The sequence below is a fragment of the Canis aureus genome, chromosome 22, assembly GCF_053574225.1.
Source record: "Canis aureus isolate CA01 chromosome 22, VMU_Caureus_v.1.0, whole genome shotgun sequence".
Classification (NCBI taxonomy): domain Eukaryota; kingdom Metazoa; phylum Chordata; class Mammalia; order Carnivora; family Canidae; genus Canis; species Canis aureus.
In genome coordinates this window covers 34,486,912-34,505,760 of record NC_135632.1, presented here as the reverse complement: position 1 = coordinate 34,505,760, position 18,849 = coordinate 34,486,912, and the positions used below count along the sequence as shown (strand labels likewise).

Here is an 18,849-nt window from a genome sequence, read left to right as displayed (position 1 = left end):
CCACTGAGCCACGCAGGCATCCCTCATGCTTTGTTTCTAATATATTTCACTATGATAGGAAATAATTTGTTCTATGAGAGCATTTGGTGCACAGAAAGAAAATGTAAACTAGGGATCCATATATATATTTAAGAGCTACTTAGTTGATTACATTTTTAAAATAGAAATACTCTATTTAGAAGCATTCTACTTTAAAATCATGGAACAAAAACCAAAAAAATATATCAGCTTAACAGTGAAACTTTAGTTCTACATTATGGCCAATTAAAGAAGTCTCATAAACAGAAAAAGGTCTGTGTAGTTTTTAAAGTAAGCTATTTTTTACTATTTATTTGTTATTACCCTTAGTTTAAAAATTACCAGGACTACCTCTTCTGTCATTAGCATTGATTAGAGCTATTGAGGATTTAAAAGTATGGGGCTTACCTACCCTCCAGCATGTTGGGCAAGAGTTAGCCAGAAGAAGGAAACTCCTGAGAGAGCTGTTCAGAGTTGAGGAAACAGGAGGCATGATGGTCTAAAAGAGAGAGGCAAATGTTTCTGGCAGGTTGATTTTAGAACCCAGGGGATGTGGATATGTAGATAAGTCCAGTAGTCTTATTAGAGCTCAGGAAATGAGCCTTGGAGCTGGAGTAAGAGATTGGAGAGTTCTCTATACCGAGTTAATATTTGAAAGCATAGGAACATGTGACACCAGAAACATTGCGCTCTTTTACTGTTCTGATAAATTGACATCTATACTACTTCTTTTCTTTTTTTTTTTTCTTTTTTTTTTTACATCTATACTATTTTCCCTTTTACCTAGCTAGCTTCCTAGCTACACACAGGTTCCTCCTTAGGAAATGGCTTGTCTCCTTTTCAGTTGGTGTTTGTTCTTAGCATTCTTCTCTTAACCTTACACAGTCTCAAGTAACCTCATCTATGCCCAGAGCTTTTTTTCACTCACACTGATGACTTTTTTTTTAATTTAAAGATTTTATTTGTTTATTCATGAGAGGCACACACACACAGAGAGGCAGAGACACAGGCAGAGGGAGAAGCAGGCTCCATGCAGGGAGCCTGATGTGGGACTCGATCCCAGGTCTCCAGGATCACACCCCAGGCTGAAGGCGGTGCTAAATCACTGAGCCACTGGGGCTGCCCTCACACTGATGACTCTTAAATCTAGTCCCTAACCTGTAATGTTTTCAGGAGTGCCAGGGTAATATAGCTACCTGAATGCCCAAAGCCCCTCAAACTCCACATATTTGAAGCTGAGCCCATTATCCTGATTTCAAAAGCTCTTCCACCTCTGTGCCTTATCAGCCATCATCAACAATTTCAAAACCAGGGACTTCCTCATTTAATCAGTAACTAAATCCTGTTAACTGGGCAGGCTGGGTGGCTTAGCGGTTTAGCGCCACCTTCAGCCCAGCGTGGGATCCTGGAGACCTAGAATTGAGTCCCATGTCGGGCTCCCTGCATGGAGCCTGCTTCTCCCTCTGCCTGTGTCTCTGCCTCTCTCTCTGTCTCTCATGAATAAATAAATAAAATCTTAAAAAAAAAAAGATAAAAATAAATCCTATTAACTGCCTATGAAGCAATTCCAAAATCCACCCTCTTTATCTTCGTCCCCATTGATACTGTCTTGGAATTCCATGAGTTTTCTTTGATGTAAAGTGTTCCTCTTAATTAGTTTTCCTGTTTCTAGTGATTTTATCATGATTCCTACTTTATTCCACTTCATTTATCTCTGTTTAATTTCTTACTACCAGATGATATTTCCAAAAATAAGTCTGATTATCGCACAAATGGTTTAAAGTTTTCAGTGACTTCCCACTGACTACACACAGATTCTGGTATTCAGTGTTTTAGCAACTGCGTGCTTCCCTATGTTTCTGTGTGGGTACTCTTTCCTCTTACGTTTCCTTGAATCCTAGCAGACTATTTGTGATTCCCTAAATAGTGTGGCGATCATGCTTCTCTGTGTTTTGCTTGGAATGCTCTTCTTTCCCTCTGCTCACCTAGCAAACATACGTAATTCTTTAAAAACCCAATGAGAAAGGCCCCTTCTCCATGGAATCTTTCCTGGCCCTGCTCTCAGCAGAGATGCTCACTTCTTCCCATGGGTTACTTTTATACCTCCCTCCATATATGTTATTTGTATTGTGATGACCTGTCCTTGGGTCTTTCTTTGTCTTAATAATCTCAGGGTAGGGATACTTTGACTAATGCCAAGCAGTACATGACATGTGTTGCTTATCTTCCTTCAATAATCTGATTTTTTTCTAGTACGTAGAGGCCTGAACATATAGAAACTTATTTTGCAGGTACCCTTTGGTGTAGTTTGCTATTGGTTTGAAAGTCCCTTTGATAATCAAAAGCTGCCTTATTTTTTTACAGTTGCTTTTAAGTAGCCATCATCTCATAGAATGTATCAGAATATTAGAGTGGTAAGCAGTATCATTTGCTGTAGATAAAAAGAGTAAAACAGGTCTGGTCAAAATCCTCTATTTGGACCTCAGTAGAATCATAAAATAAATAATTTTATTATTTTATTTTTACTTAACTGATAAGAAGTGATCTATAGCTAGAAATGTATCTCTAAAATGTATGATGTTAATTTTTATTTTCACTTCTGGTTATTTGTTTGTTTAATGTGTAGGGCGACCTTGATACTACAGCAGTAAAAGTAGAATTTGATGAAGAATTCAGTGGAACACCAGTAGAGGGTACTGGAGAAGAGGCATTGATCCCGTCAGCTCCTGTAAATAAAGGTCCCAAACCCAAAAGGGAGAAAAAGGAGCCTGGTGAGGATTGTTACAAAGTTTTTTGTGAGAAAACATATATATATGTACAGGTTTTGTTTGTTTTGTTTTTATGCTTTTTCGTCAAGTAGTTGATGTAATGTCTTCAGTTTTCGTGAACACTTGTTATAATTAACTGTTCATTATTAACAGTTTTATTTTTACTAATGACATTTGTGCAAGTATTGATACATATCGTATTGTTGTTGTTGTTAGGTACCAGGGTGAGAAAAACACCTACATCATCTGGTAAATCCAGTGCAAAGAAAGTGAAGAAACGGAATCCTTGGTCAGATGATGAATCCAAGTCAGAAAGTGATTTGGAAGAAACAGAACCTGTGGTTATTCCAAGAGATTCTTTGCTTAGGAGAGCAGCTGGTATTCTGATACATTTTATATTTATTTTATTGTATATTGTATATTGACCAAGTTAGTATTACTCAGATATGTTGGTGTTATTAGTATTATCAATGCTATTAAAGTACTAAATTATTAGTATTTCAGAAGTTATAGTTCACAAAATTAAAAAAATTGCTTTACAGAATGATGTTTTTAAGCAAAGTTGAACATAATTGCTATAAAGTGAATCAAGTTTTATTGCATTTTATTAGAAAGTTTGGGTTATATTCCTTCAGTGGTTTGAAGATGTTTGGTAAAAGTGTATCTTAGAACACCAACAGTGATAGATCAGAAGTGCTTTGTAGTTTAGTTTCATTTTGTTTGTTTTCATGAAAAATTTCCTCCTACTTAAGGAGTCTGATTCCATGCACATAGCATAATTTATATAATTGCAAAGCTAGAATTAAAATAAAGATATCATTTTGTTATTCTTTCTGAATATGCAGCTTTATGCTTTCTGAATATTCATTAATTTGAAGTCTTCAAATAACTTAAAAATTGAGTGTCCTATTTTATAGATTTTTCTCAAGTTTTATTAAGTCCTGATCTACTTAAAATGAATGATACAATAAAATGGTTGTTTTAACCTCTGGGAGATACTTTTTAAATTATATGTCGGGAGGAGGGCAGGGGTTGGGGGTGAATGGGTGACAGGCACTGAGGGGGGCACTTGACGGGATGAGCATTCTGTATGTTGGCAAATTGTGAACACCAATAAAAAATAAATTTTTTGTAAAAAAAAAATTATAGGTCAGGCCTTAAAATTCTTTGGTTCTCTAATCACCAGCGATTGAATTTATTTTCCTAATGTGCAGAAGTAATAAAATGTTGGTGAATTAACATGAGTAACTTTTGAAAATTAATTTATTAAATTAGATGCTTCAAAATTTATATAGGCATTTTCATACATCTAAAATGAAATATAAAATTATTTAGCACCCAAATGTTTAAAAAATTTTATTCCACAGTAGATGTTAGAAATTCTAAAAGTTACTTGCATTATCCAATGTGTCTTCCTCTGTATGCTTTATATTAAATTATTTTTTAGTAATATCCTGAGGTCTTATCTCTACTTTTTTCTCATTTATTACTGTTTGTCATTTCATAGTAAAACTACTGTGAATAGAAGATAGAAGCTTTTATGCACTCTTGTTAAGAGAAAGTTGAGCTCTAAGACTAGTAAGATTGGTCTTTTGTAATTGTAAAAGTGGGAAATCTTAGTAGTCACTTTTACAATAGCCTATATTCCCCACTATTTCTGAATTGATATTTGAGTATGACAAATAGCTCCCTAGTAATTAATCTTATTAGTATATGCTCCCCTGTACCATATGCAGCATTACCACATTAGCCTCCTGGGAAGTCTACGATGAACATTTAACATTATCAAAGTCATTGAGGCCAAAGTTGTTGGCTTTTTTTTTTTTCCTGAATGCTTTTCTTTCTTTTTCCGAGTTTTAGAGATAGCTGGAATATTTTTCAAATGTATTATTCATAATATATCATGGGTAAAACTGGATTTAAGTTAACCTTCACTTTTATTTTTCTCCTAGCTGAAAGACCTAAGTACACATTTGATTTCTCAGAAGAAGAGGATGATGATGCTGATGATGATGATGACAATAATGATTTAGAGGAATTGAAAGTTAAAGCATCTCCCATAACAAATGATGGGGAAGATGAATTCGTTCCTTCAGATGGCCTAGATAAAGATGAATATACATTTTCACCAGGCAAATCAAAAGCTACTCCAGAGTAAGTAATGAAGCAACTACTATTCAGTTACATGGTGCAGTTAGTTATTTACACAGCTATCAGAGATCTCATAGCAAGCTGTGTCTTAAGAATTTGTCTTCCTCACAAAGGAAAAAAATCTGGGTAGTATTGTGGCTATTTACAGAACTATTGCTATATCTTATCGCATGGACAGGGTTTTTTCCCCGTAAAGGGTTCTATAGAAAATATTTTTTGGCTTTTCAGGCCATATCATATCGTTTCTGTTCTAACTACTCATTGTTGCCGTTGTAGCAAGAAAGCAGCCATAAGCAGTATGTAAATGAATAAATATAGCTGAGTTCCAGTAAAACTTTCTTTTTTAAAATAGGCAGCAGGCCTATGGGACACAGCCCAACAACATAGTTAAAAGAAGTTACTAAAACTTTAGAATTGGGAGGTTTAATTTTCTTTCCTAACTTTGGCCTTGATTGATTTTTTTTTCTTTTTTTGGCCTCCAGAGAGTATTGAACACCAATGTGTAGGATGTGAAGTTTGTGAGCTATTCCAGATTTTTATTTTTTATTTTTTATTTATTTTTTTTTATTCCAGATTTTTAAAGGAAGTGCTTTACTATGTTAAAGAAGTGTTTTATCGTATGCAATCTAAGATCAGAAATAGGATTACTGATGACTTATAGATTCAGGCTTTCTCCTTCGGTTTTTGGCAGTAATTTACTGATGTTGGATTCTGGAATAGTTCTATTAATCATAAAATTTAATGTAGCAGTATTTTGAATAACTTTAGCTTTTGCTAGTTTCCATTGTCTTACATTAAATCATTAGTTTTTCTGGTGTCTCTGTGTATGTATGCATTCCTGTGCATATGAGACAGAAAAATAAAGTTTGGTTGACCTGTCTTTACAGTCCTCTCACTGGTTTCTCTTTGTTAATTATAATCCTGCAGTACATATTATATAGAATTTACCAAGTTGAAACTGTGTATTTAAATTATATTGTGGTTAATTTTTCTTTCTAATAGAAAATCTTCACATGACAAAAAAAGTCAAGATTTTGGGAATCTCTTCTCATTTCCTTCATACTCTCAGAAGTCAGAAGATGGTACGCTCACTCAGTCTTTTCACCGGTTACTTACTGTACTATCGCTATGGATTTTTTTATGATAGAAAACTTACCTTCGTTTTACATTTTCCTCAACATAATAAGTTTTATTTGCTTTTCCTGAGATGAGTACTTAACTAATTAATCAAAATAGGCATTATGGAACCATTTAGGTGGAAAGGTAGATGTGTGTATGAAGTATATGGATGTGGGTGTAGTGTTTTGATAGAGAAAAAGATATGGAAAGAAATTTTGAAGATGAAATTTGATTTTTATGGCAATGTGAATATATATGTGACAGTTTTCTAAAAACTACAAGGGGACTAATATTCAGATTTGCTGTATTAAACTGTAGTAGCTAAAAGACTAAAACCTTCATAGAAACAAATTTAATCAGGGTATGTATTTTTTATTCTCTATATTTTTGTGTGTAGAATTTTTAAGGTCAAAACTAGTTAGGCATAATTGTCTTGTATACACCTAACACATATAGGCAGACAGATTTGGTATATGTTCTATGTATATAGACAAGCATTTTTGACAGCATGTCAGAACATTTATATAAAACTATAATATCAAAGTAGACATTTTAACAAACCAAAACAGTTCCAGTTTTGGTTTGACAGGGGGCAGGAGGGAGGGAGAAATGGAGGGAGAAATTGATTAATTAATTGAGTGTAAAAGTAAATTGAAGGTAAGCCTACCTACCTTTTAAATTGATTTTCAATGATTTAAAATTGCTTTTTAAAAGATGAAGTTACTACTCTCTTAGATTTGACCATTACTGATATTCCTCAAATGGTTAGTAGCATTAGATGTGTAGATACTAAAATAATCAACAGTGAGAACTTTTTAATATTCCATTTTAAAATAATATTTTTGAGTTGGTCAGTATGTTTTAAATGATTAGCATTTGGGACTATTAAGAATTTTTATTACTCTATTACTCAATATTTGAGTAATAAAGTAAATAAAAATTAAGAATACAATACAATATTTGTATATTGTTTTGTAACAGATTTAACATTTAACATTTAAGATTTAACATTTTTGAAATGTAACATTTTTATATTGTTTTCAGCTGTTGATACATTATGGACTATATGATCACAAAGTAGAAATTTATAAGATTAATTATCTAAAGAGAAGCCATTAGTAAATAGAATCAAAGTTTAACTATTAAGTGATCCTTATAGAATCTCTTAACTGAAAAAAAGCTTTGTAATTTTTAGATTCAGCTAAATTTGATAGCAATGAAGAAGATTCTGCCTCTGTTTTTTCACCGTCATTTGGTCTGAAACAAACAGATAAGGTTCCAAGTAAAACAATAGCTGCTAAAAAGGGTATGTACTTCTATTTGATGTTGTTAAGCATTGCATAAATGATATATAGTTGATATTAAAATAAATTTAATATAACTTAAAACTGCACTTGGACTTTAGTAGAAAATAGTATAAATGCATATAAGGAGAATCCCTCTTGTTTTCTAACCATATGAGGTAATTATTTAAAATGTGTATAAGATATCATTTTAAGGGGGACCTGACTGGCTCAGTGGGTTAAGCATCTGCCTTTGGCTCAGGTCATGATCTCAGAGTCCTGGGGTTGAGCCCCGTGTTGAGCCCCATGTCAGGCATTAGATATAGCAAAACAAAAACAAAAATCCCTCCTTATTTTGAATTCACGGACCATGGTAAGAAATTAATTAACTGCAGAAGCTTCTGTGGCCAACACAGCAGGTGCCCTGCCCATATCCCCTCGCCATACTACTTCAGTACACATTGGCCAGGGACTATATTTCTTTTTGCCTCAGGACTTTTTGTTACTATGTTGGAATGTTCATATTTCCCCACCCCAGCCACCCTTTATCAGTGATTGAGGAAAGCTGGTTTGCAAATATGTTAGTGCTCTTCTCTCAGGTAGGCTAACTCTGGGATGTGTGTTTTACAGTGGCTCAGAGATTGTTCATGATAAGAGATAATAAGCCCTGAGTGATGAGAGGCTTCTCTCTTCGTGTCTCATTTTTGTATCTTTTTTTCACCTCCCAAATAAGTACCTATACTTTGTTTTGGAATGAAATGGGATCTGCTTCTGGGGAACTCAAACTTTAACAGGCCCTACAGCTTCCCTTTATGCATCTTTTTTTAAGTTGTCTTCATGTGAGCACTTATAACCACCCTGAAAACTTGGGAGCCATATCACTTTTTTGAACATATTAACTTGTTTCCTTTATCAAGCTCTTCACTCTTATTTAGAGTTGAGCATTGACTAAAAAGCTAGCACACTACACCACCTATGCTATTTGGTTGTTTCACCAGTAGCTGAACTAGCCTTGTGTCAGTTGAATGGATGATGCCTGTGTGAAATAGTTGAAGCCCCTAGTCTTCCAAAACTACAGTTCCCACAAAATACCATTTTTTTTAAAAGACTGTATTTATTTATTCATGGGAGACACACAGAGACTCTCTTGGGGGAGCCTGATGCAGGACTTGTTCTCAGGACCCCAGGATCATGACCTGAGCCAAAGGCAGATGCTTAACCGCCGAGCTACCCAGGTGTCCCTCACATTAGTTTTTACTAATCACACAAGTAAAGACTGACTTATCATAGTTTTCACATAGACTTTGTTTTTCAGCTCTATTTACAGTCTATTTTAAAAGCAAAATTCATAAGAACAAAGGCCTTTGGATCTATTGTGCACTTATTTCTTTCCACATAAAAGTGCCATGTCTAGATTTCAACTTTTGACTGGAAGTGAATCAGCTTCTATTCAGAGTATTTGAGGGTCCCATAAAAATGTTTTTTTTTTTTCTCTAAAATATTTTAGAAGTTAGGACTTCTAACATGTGATTAATACTTGACTTGTAATTAATGTCCAATAGTTATTTTTCTGTCATGACTATACTGTATCTTTCCTACTGCTTTTTAAAAGTTACTGCTTAGGGCAGCCCCGGTGGTGCAGCGGTTTAGCGCTGCCTGCAGCCCAGGGCGTGATCCTGGGGACCCGGGATTGAGTCCCACGTCGGGCTCTCTGGGTGGTGCCTGCTTCTCCCTCTACCTGTGTCTCTGCCTCTCTCTGTCTCTATGAATAAATAAAATAAAAAATCTTAAAAAAAATAAATAAATAAATAAATAACGTATGTTACTGCTTAATTCACTTTTATGGCCTTTGTATAAAATAATCTCACTTGAAATATCAAAAGGCAAATTATTAATAATAAAAAGCATTTTGTCATCTATGAGAAATTGTTTGCCTTTTACACTGGCACCAAGTATCATTTTGTTATTTAAGGCTACTCAATTTCATATCAGCAGTAAGAAATTGTATTATAGGATTGATTCACTTGAGTGTGGTTTGTTAGTAAGTATATTGATTTATGAAATGGAAATTTGCTTCATAGGAAAGCCGTCTTCAGATACAGCTGCTAAGCCTAAGAGAACCCCTAAACAGAAGAAAGTAGAAACTATAAACTCTGACTCAGATTCAGAATTTGGCATTCCAAAGAAGACTACACCCCCAAAAGGTGAGGATTATTTTTAACCCTCTAATGTATGCTATGTGGAAAAGAATCTCTTCTACTTACTGAATTTTGGGAGACCAGTTTTGTTTTAAATTGCTTTGCTCTTCAATAAGTAATGTGTCTTAAGAATCAGTGCTGAATTGGAGTTCAGAGGAAGTCTAGCACTTTGTTTTAGAAATTAAGGAATTGAGACTCAAAAAGGTTAAGTAAGCAATTTGCACCTCTAAGAATGGATCAAAAGACCTCCTGCCGCAGACTCACTGAAAGTAGTTATTAGTCAGGTGAGGGTTCCTCACAACTAGAGAGTGACTCTTGTTGGAGCTAGGACTCTGAGACAGGAGCTTTTTGCTCATCTAGGAAATGCAATCACTATACTTAGGGATCTGTAAGGGCAGCAGCATCAGTTCTTCTCCCTGGTACTCCTCTTTGCCCCAGAATCTATCTAGAAAGTCTTCAAAGGTGCTTTTTAAAAACTACATGTAAGGTGTAATTTTTTTTTCTAAGAGTAGCTGGTCAACCTTTTTTCCAACCAACAGATGTTACCATCAGTGTATTTAGGTCTTAAAGTGGTGGTTGGGATAAGGAGATACCTACATGAAAACAAGGGAGAATAGGGGCAAAAAAGAAACAGTGACCGAGGAGATCAGTATGTATGGTATGCATGGTTTGAAACTTTTATACGTTCACAAGTGCCATTTCATTGATTCATTTGATAAATATTCCAAGTTCAACCTGGTTAGTTTTTGGTCTTAAGGAATTTTTAAAAGTTGTAGTTTGGTTCCATTTTCTCTTTCACTGACATCTGGCATCATTGTAGGATGGAGAATATTTTGGCACCATTTGCATATTACCTTTCCCTCTTCCTCCTCCAACAAGAGTAAGAGGTTAGGTAGATGGCAACAACAACTGCTGCATGTGCTGCTTCTAAATCTGAGAAAGAACGTGGATTTGACAGATCATTGCATGATTCATGCTGGGAGTTTATTCTAATACTGTGCTCCTTAAAGTGGTTGTTGCTAATATGTGATAAGTAAAATTTAGAGTAAACGTTCAAACATATAATTTGTACTAATAAATATGTATTATTTTTCTAGTAATTCATACTGTATTTTTAAAGGTACTAGCCTATTACAATTTAGAAACTAAGATTTTTTTTTTTATCACATACAAGTTAAAAAAGCGCTCTTCGAAGACATTTTCTTTTCCTGCCCAAGGACTACATGTTCAAAATGCAAATATTTTCTCTTGTATATCAGGGACTTGGTTATTAAAATTTATCACCAGGACCTTTCAACTAGTTTTAAATGTATTTGTGAAATACTCTTCAGTCATATCAATCCCAGAACTGAAATGATGCTGCCAAAACGTTGCTTCATCATTTATATTTAGAGACCAGGATTGCAGTACTGATTGGGGCATGCCAAAGAAGTGAGGTATAATGTTGTGGCATTTATTTTTTCTGTCGCACTTAACCTTGGAGAAAAATATCCTTTGTATCATTTTAAGGTAAAGGCCGAGGGGCAAAGAAAAGGAAAGCATCTGGCTCTGAAAATGAAGGTGATTATAACCCTGGCAGGAAAACATCCAAAACAACAAGCAAGGTAATTAGGAACATCTTTTTAATGCATTGTTTTATGATGATCTATAACTGGCTTAGTTGGCTTATTACTAAAATGTCTTTTAACAGCTTTAAACCTAGCCTGTCTTATGCATAGAGGGCTTATGGATGGTTAAAGAATTATCCAAGTATAAAACCCATATAATCAGGACTATTTCTTGGATAAAACTATGGGCATAAATTAGCCTACTTAATTAAGAGTATTCTATTTCACCCAGTGAGCCATAGAACTTATATGCTACCTGTCTGAAATAATATTTTCCAGACCAAATAAAGGCTATTTCTTTTTAACTTGGATTTATTTAACTAGGGCTAACTTTTTTTTTTTTTTTGGACTATGGCTAATTTTGACAGTCTGACCTTTCTCCAGAAGCACACAATCTTTTTAAGGTAAAAGAAAAGCATCAGGTGTCCCTCTTTTTTTCTCTCTCTCTTCGTATTAGAACTTAAAAATACAAACATAGATGATTTCAGCTTTATGCTGCTTTCCATCTTGATTTCGTGCCTCTGGTCCATCTTGGTGACTCTTCCCTGCATTTTTATAAACATAGAGTGCACTCCATACTGTGCATAAGTCTTGTTTTTCCTTTCATGAATTTCTAGGTACTTATAAATGAGTACTTTTTACTAATCTGGGCACTTTGTATATTTGCTTGGCGATATAGAAGTTCAGAACAAACAGAGCACCAGGGTGGTAGATTATTAGACTTATTTTTACAAAGCGGATAAAGGATTAGGTAACTGGCCTTACACTTAAGTCAGCATTACAATTCTGATTTTAGAAACCTCATCATTTACAATATTTCTCGAGTGTAAGGAATAATTCTATTTTAACTCGGATATTTTTAAATCTTTTTTTTTTTTTTCAACCTGTCTAGAAACCGAAGAAAACATCTTTTGATCAGGATTCAGATGTGGACATCTTCCCATCAGACTTCACTTCTGAACCACCTTCTCTGCCACGGACCGGTAGGGCTAGGAAAGAAGTAAAATATTTTGCAGAGTCTGATGAAGAAGAAGATGTTGATTTTGCAATGTTTAATTAAGTGCCCAAAGAGCACAAACATTTTTCAACAGATAAATTGTGTTGTCCTTTTGTCTTTTCTGTCTCAGACTTTTGTACATCTGGCTTATTTTAATGTGATGATGTAATTGATGGTTTTTTATTATTGTGGTAGGCCTTTTAACATTTTGTTCTTACACATACAGTTTTATGCTCTTTTTTACTCATTGAAATGTCATGTACTGTCTGATTGGCTTGTAGAATTGTTATAGACTGCCGTGCATTAGCACAGATTTTAATTGTCATGGTTGCAGACTACAGACCTGCTTTTTGAAATGAAATTTAAACATTAAAAATGGAACTGTGTACTCGGTGTCTTTACTAAAGATGAAAGTGTAGTAAAATCTCCCATACACTTTTAAAATAAATATATTTTATTCTTTGCCAGGAGACTCCATGGAAAAAGGTAAACAGTATATGAACATAGAAAGCATTGTTAAACAATCTCAATGTACAAACAGAGCCAGTGAAAGTACATCACAGACTTGCTAATATATCAAAAAAAAAAAAAAATTCCACTAGTGCTTAAATGAGAACTAAGAAACTGACACTTGTATCTGTTAACCACTCTACCACAGCTTTCACTCTGCTTCATAGTGATCGAACAAGGTCAAAGGATGCAGATTCTCTGTCCATGCCTTTGGGAGTCCATATTTTAGCCCCTGGGCGTCAGGGAGGCTGGAAGAAAACCCTCAATACCAGGCACGAATCAGAAAGGACACTGGAGTTACATGGTGTAGGTGGTAGACCAGTCTAATTATCCCATGAATTATCCCATGAAATTTCCCTAATGGCTTGTGACTAGGTAAACAAAAAACTTATTAACACTGAAAAGTGTTTCTGCCTTTGAGGCTACCATTACTGTAAAAATGTATTTTTTTTAAATTGTGTAGCTATGCCATTAATAAACCACTGTTAAAGTGACATTAACAATTGAACAAATGACATCTGATTAACTGAACTGGCAGTTACACGGATACAGAATTCTCTTCTGCTAGTGCAGTGAATTTGTATCTTTTTACTGGGCAACATGAAATAGACGCAATTTGAGAGCGTCAAAAAGAGCAAGGACAAGCTTCCATACTAACTAAATTAGAATTATCTCTAGCTTTATCTTGTCATACTGTACAACAGTCCCCTTTCCTTACCTTGATGTTCTGATTGCTCTGTGAAAGCAAGACAGTTTTTTGTTTTTTGTGTTTTTTTTGAGCCTTTCTGAGCTGGACACGTACAGTAGTCTGTTTCACAACCTTGGTGTCTTGGTTATTCTGAGTATGCAAGGCAAAAGGAAAGCACCAAACATACAGTATAGAAAGAACAGAGCCATACTTCTGTATGTACAAAGTCTTCAGAAACTTAACCAGGGTAAATCATTTTGACTGGGTCTTTGCCATGCAATCTTGAGTGTTCAAAGAGGAAAATAGAAGCTTTTAACTAGTTTCTGGTTGCATGAAATGGCTGATTTTTAGAATTTAAAAAGTCTGTACTTCTAGGTAAGTTAGACAGTGAGGAGTATATATTGATACATATGAAAACTTCTTGGTCCTTCTTGAGTTTTAATATATTTTCAGTCCAAAAACTAAGCAGCAGTAAAAATGTTTTTCTTTTTTCTTGCGTTTTAAGTCCTGGAACTGAAAGTCTTGGGGAATGTTTGAAGTAGCTGGAAAGTGTCTTATTGCACCAGTGGTGATTGACTGACACCGCTGTTTTCCACTGAGCTAGGTGAGATGCTGGGACTGTGCTCCGCTGGGTTCCCACTTGAACTTGGGGTCAAGGGTTCATGTCCTTCAGAATTCTCCAGCATTTCCTGAATGAGAGGTGGCATTGATCCAGGAATTTCCATTTTCAAGGTAATTACACGTTCTGCACCTTTTAAAGAGAGATAATAGAAATCTGGTAGAGATAAGGAGTTAAGCTGAATAATGAGGGATCGTCTTCCATTTACTTTAACAAAGGTGTAAACTGTGCCACCAGTGGCCGTCCTGACTTTACAACATTTAAATAGTCTTTCTTACTTCATGTGTAGGAAAGCAGCACGGGTATGGCAACTTGCTTAAATTTGAGGATATTCCATGCCTGAGTCTGTTTTAGGCAAGGTTAGCAGTATATATTTACTTAACATAATCTACAAAAAGAAGTTCCTGATAAAAGACCAGAAAGAGCCTATCTTAAAACGAGATCGTTGTAAAGGATACCAGTTACCCACAAATGAAGGAAGTGACTTAAGTAATGAATGTGTAGTGATTGATTATCAAGTTGATGTAGCTCGGCACTGTCCAGCACAGGAGGCACCAGCTACATGTGGCGATTTAAATTTAAATTCGTTAAATTAAATACAATTAGGAAAAACAGTGCCTCAATTGCATTAGCCACTTTTTAAGTGCTTGAGAGCCACGTGTGGCTAGTGGCTACTTGTATTGGACAATGCAGATTATAGAATATTTCCATAATCACAGTAAATTCTATTAGCACTGGTCTAGCTAGATATAGAGAATGACAGTATTAAGTTAAACAGCCTCATTGTTTTTAAAATCATCATAATTATAATGGCCAAGCACTGGTATCTGCTGTTTGCAGATACTCTTAATCCCATGTTAGGGATGAACTCAGAATGGCTCACTGAGGAAATCTCTTAGAAGTAGCTCAAGAACGGAGACTCCTTGTCAAGCAAGTTCACTCTGTTTTTAAAGCACTTTCTGAGATGTAGAGTTTGTTCCCTGGCACAGCGAGATCTTCAGGGACAGAGCATGCTAATGGGGAAGGAGAAGGACAACAGCACACTCGGTACCACGGATGGCTGCTGAGTTTTCTCTCTACACAGAAAAGCCCTAATGCTAGCACTCAACTGTCATATGGCTCTAGGCACTCCTGTAATTGCTTGAGTTGCCACACAAACTAAAAATCACTAGGCAGGGGATATTTATACCTTACAGGACGGCAAGAATTCCTTTGCTGAGAAATGTGCAGAAGCAAATTTGCCTATACACAAGAGAGCAATGCAACATTAATTGAGAGAGAAACTTCACCAATAACTGTTGCCTTAATTACTATTCATTTTCTGAGGTTTGGATGGTCAGAAAAAATTCAGTCAAGTTTATATCTACCAGAGCATATGTGGAAAGGAATGAAATGGATAAAACTATGAAATTAAAAAGCCTGTCAATATATAGTATGTTCTCTTGAAAATACTTTTTCTAGCAGCTCCCTGGGTGGCTCAGTCAGTAAAACGGTCCTGTCTGACTCTCAGTTTCAACTCAGGTCGTGATCTCAGGGTTCTTGCAATCGAGCCCTCAGTAGGGCTTGGCGCTCAGCAGGGAGTCTGCTTGCAATTCTCTTCCTTCCTCTGCCCCTCCCTATTGCCTTGCACTCATGGGCGTGCATACTCTAAAATAAATGAATCTTTAAAAAAAAAAAAAACAGTTTTTCTGTTCATGTAGTCACCTGAATTATAAATTCCTAATCTATTAAGATCATTGAGTAGGGTAAGATACAAGGTTTTTTAAAGGGTGGACACTATTCATTTTGATTTCCATGAGAAATGAGTTCCAGACCAACAACAAATAAGCTATTATCAAACATCCCGAATGAAAACGTCGAGTTTAAAAAAACAAGTCAGAACAAAAAACAAACAAAAAACAAGTCAGGACCACTTCGTAAATACCATGTAGACTCTGAAGACATACCTTTAGCACTGATGCTGCGGAGATCTGTGATTTTCATTAAGATCTTTGGAAACATGTGAGGCTTGCTGGGTCGTCTCTTTCTGATATAAATTTTTAGTGCTTCCAGCAGTGGTTCCTGTAGCTTATCTACTTTTGTTGGTTCCTCAAGGTCCTGGCGGTCTAGTTTGCAGGAATAAAGTATTGAACAATTAGTATCAGGACAGAGTTACATGCTTACCAGGCAAAAGGGCTGCCACTCATTTCCCTTTCTTGTTTCCTTGGTCCTCATATATTATGATTTTATTAATTTGATGATTCAAACACATATACAGGTTTGAAGATACATGCGACTGCTTTAAGCAGTGATACTTGAAAATGTCCCTCTTGCTGGTCAAAAGCACATTTTGATGCCTGGTAGCTTTTGTTCCAGGGAGACCATTACTTCTCGTGACCAGGAGGTGTCACTACTGAACTGAATTCAAACCAACTTCAAGCAGCCGCCTGGTTAGAAAGGCAAGGTAAAACGGCCCCGTAATTAAAGCCATTACTTTTTAACCACTTACAAGTCAACCTCCTGTGAGCCAGGAGGAGTCAGTACAAAGAAGAAAGCCATATTTTATCCCAGTCCTTCCAGGGCTGGGGGTGGGGTGGGGGCCAGACAACCCAGTGACTTGTAGTCCCAGCCACTAAATTCACAAACAGAACAGCACATGGCAGTCCCTTACTTATCATTAAAATGTCCTTAGGCAATTTATTTTACAACAGTCTGATCCTGCTTGGAAAAAAATACTGGTGGCAACTGGAGAAATAGCATTTTGGTATTTCAGAGCAAAAGGATCCCAAATAGCTTTATTTAACGTACAACGATACAGAAAGATGCAACAAACCCCAAACATGCATGCCTGGCTGTTTATTCACGTGTCTTTTTCCATGCAAAAGAACTCCAAAATGGAGGTAGGAATTCCCCATAAATTATAAGTGTAAGCTGCTTTTGATGGAATCTCATGAAGGTTTTCTAGGTGGTTGGTACCTCCACAGATTAAGCAGATGGCACTGAGAAGGCCTGTTTCTGTGTCATCCATTTCCAAAGGCAGGAGCTGGTTGGCAAAGGTGAACACAAGGTCAGTCAGAGGACCAAATCCAGCATTGTGCATCTGAGTTCGATTTAGGGTAAGGCCATCTGAAAAAGTCATGGTGTCTTGTTCTGGGGTATACCTGGTGCAAATTCTAAGAATCTGGAAGGGAAAAAACAAACAAACCATATTTGATGGGGTCATGAAAGCCAGCCTGTCCTTACAGCATCAACCAGATCTAGGCAGGAAATAACACTGAAGATTTCCAAGAAGCTCTTGCATCCCATGAGGCACACTGCCCTCCTGGCCCTCTTTGAACGTGGAATGTCTTCAGCCCTTTCATTAAAAGACTGTAGAAGTCAAACATGGGCTAAACTTTATTTAGGGAATAATAAATAGGACACAAGAAATTGTGAGAAATATCTGTGCTGAAAGTAATTCATTTGACTCAAGTAAACATTTACTGAGTACCTACTTATGTCCCAGGCACTGTGCCAGGTGCTGGGGATAGAAAGAAAAGTATTTTTTTTTAAGAGCTTACAGTCTACAAAAAGGAAAAAAAAAAAGCAATATCTACCATTTATTAAATGCCTAGTATATGTCAAGTGTTATACATGGCCTACGTTCAAGCTTTCAAACACTTCAGTAAAGTGAATGTTACTCTTATTTTACAGATGAGGGACTGAAGCTCAGAAAGGTTAAGCCACATGACCAATGTCACACAGTTAACATGAGGCTGGATTTAATTCAAACCCAGGTGAGGCTCCCTGACCCCACAGTTCACAGACTACTAGAATACAAGCAGCACAAAGGGAACTGCAAAGTGCTTGGGCATTTGGGAGGAGGAAAGCTCTGACACAGCCAGGAGGATCTCAAGGGCAGATTCAAAAGAGGCAGCATTTCAATTAAGCCCAGAAATATGGTGGGGATTTCTGTTAAGTGAGAAGCCTGGGTCATGAGACCGTGATCTTCCAATGCCACCTGGCATGCCCTTGATTTAAAACTCTGACACATCTGCTGCTAGGAAGTTGCCTGCTTGGTGCTCTGGACCTTCGGGCCTTGCTCAGCATGGTAAACTCCAAAATGCCCTCTGTATATATATAGTCAAGCCAGCTGGTATTCCCACTGCCCTATCAGTCCACACTGCTGGCAAGAAGTTCCATGTAATCCAGAGCACTCATCCACCCAGAAGCTTATTTCTGTACCAACCACGATGAGGGGCCTTTCTGCCAGCCAGGTTTCTTCTACATTTGACTTATCCCTCTAAAAAAAGCCTCAGAGCTGCATGAAGCACAGACAGAAATTTATTCCATCTGGACAGGAGTGAATAACCCAATAGGCTGAGGTAGCGGAGTGTTCTTTCCAGATGCTAGTGCTCAGTTTGGGTGTGGTTGCCATGAATGTCCACCTTTGTGTCAACATAGAGGATGACAGATGTGATCAGAAGGGTCTGCGATTTTCTTGTGACCCGGCCATATGCGGAGGGCGTGGCTCTCTGACAGAGCCACAGGACTCCCAGCTAAGATGGAAGTCCCTGTAGAAGAGCCCCCTCTCCACTCCATATTCCCACCAGGACTCCTAAAGCAAGAACCAGGTCAAGTTTTTCAGTGCCAGGGGTTTAGGGCAAGGACATTTCCTGTGCAGAAGACCATCCTATCTGACTGGCTAAGTTACCACATTAGCTGGGGGACAGGGCTGTCATGCTGGAAAAGTCACATGCTCTCTGAACCTCCAAGACAGTGGGCTAGGAGCCAGCCGTCCTCTTACAGTCAGGACTCCAGTGTGAACTTGGAGAGCATTAGGACACCCTGTAAAGTGAGGGCATGGGACATCGGCTGATTAAACAAAACAAAACAAACAAACCAGCCCGACTCCAATGTCTTCTTGGTCAGA

General features: G+C 36.7%; 2 protein-coding genes across 11 annotated transcripts in view; one reads left to right on the top strand and one right to left on the bottom strand.

Annotated features, from left to right (window-relative positions):
- TOP2B (DNA topoisomerase II beta) overlaps positions 1 to 12,527 on the top strand; it is a 58,999-nt gene extending 46,472 nt beyond the window's left edge. For all 4 annotated transcript variants that reach the window (XM_077865429.1, XM_077865427.1, XM_077865431.1 and 1 more), the window contains exons 29-36: positions 2,645 to 2,789; positions 3,003 to 3,164; positions 4,739 to 4,940; positions 5,940 to 6,019; positions 7,252 to 7,362; positions 9,421 to 9,543; positions 11,047 to 11,141; positions 12,037 to 12,527. In XM_077865429.1, the coding sequence (XP_077721555.1) occupies positions 2,645 to 2,789; positions 3,003 to 3,164; positions 4,739 to 4,940; positions 5,940 to 6,019; positions 7,252 to 7,362; positions 9,421 to 9,543; positions 11,047 to 11,141; positions 12,037 to 12,204 (1,086 nt within the window). In that variant the 3' untranslated portion in view covers positions 12,205 to 12,527. The remainder of the gene's footprint in view (positions 1 to 2,644; positions 2,790 to 3,002; positions 3,165 to 4,738; positions 4,941 to 5,939; positions 6,020 to 7,251; positions 7,363 to 9,420; positions 9,544 to 11,046; positions 11,142 to 12,036) is intronic.
- A 47-nt stretch (positions 12,528 to 12,574) lies between these two features.
- Positions 12,575 to 18,849, bottom strand: part of RARB (retinoic acid receptor beta) — a 724,626-nt gene continuing 718,351 nt past the window's right edge. For all 7 annotated transcript variants that reach the window (XM_077865432.1, XM_077865439.1, XM_077865433.1 and 4 more), the window contains 3 exons: positions 16,914 to 17,118; positions 15,905 to 16,063; positions 12,575 to 14,090 (listed from right to left, as the gene is read on the bottom strand). In XM_077865432.1, coding sequence (XP_077721558.1) covers positions 13,894 to 14,090; positions 15,905 to 16,063; positions 16,914 to 17,118 — 561 coding nt within the window. In that variant the 3' untranslated portion in view covers positions 12,575 to 13,893. The remainder of the gene's footprint in view (positions 14,091 to 15,904; positions 16,064 to 16,913; positions 17,119 to 18,849) is intronic.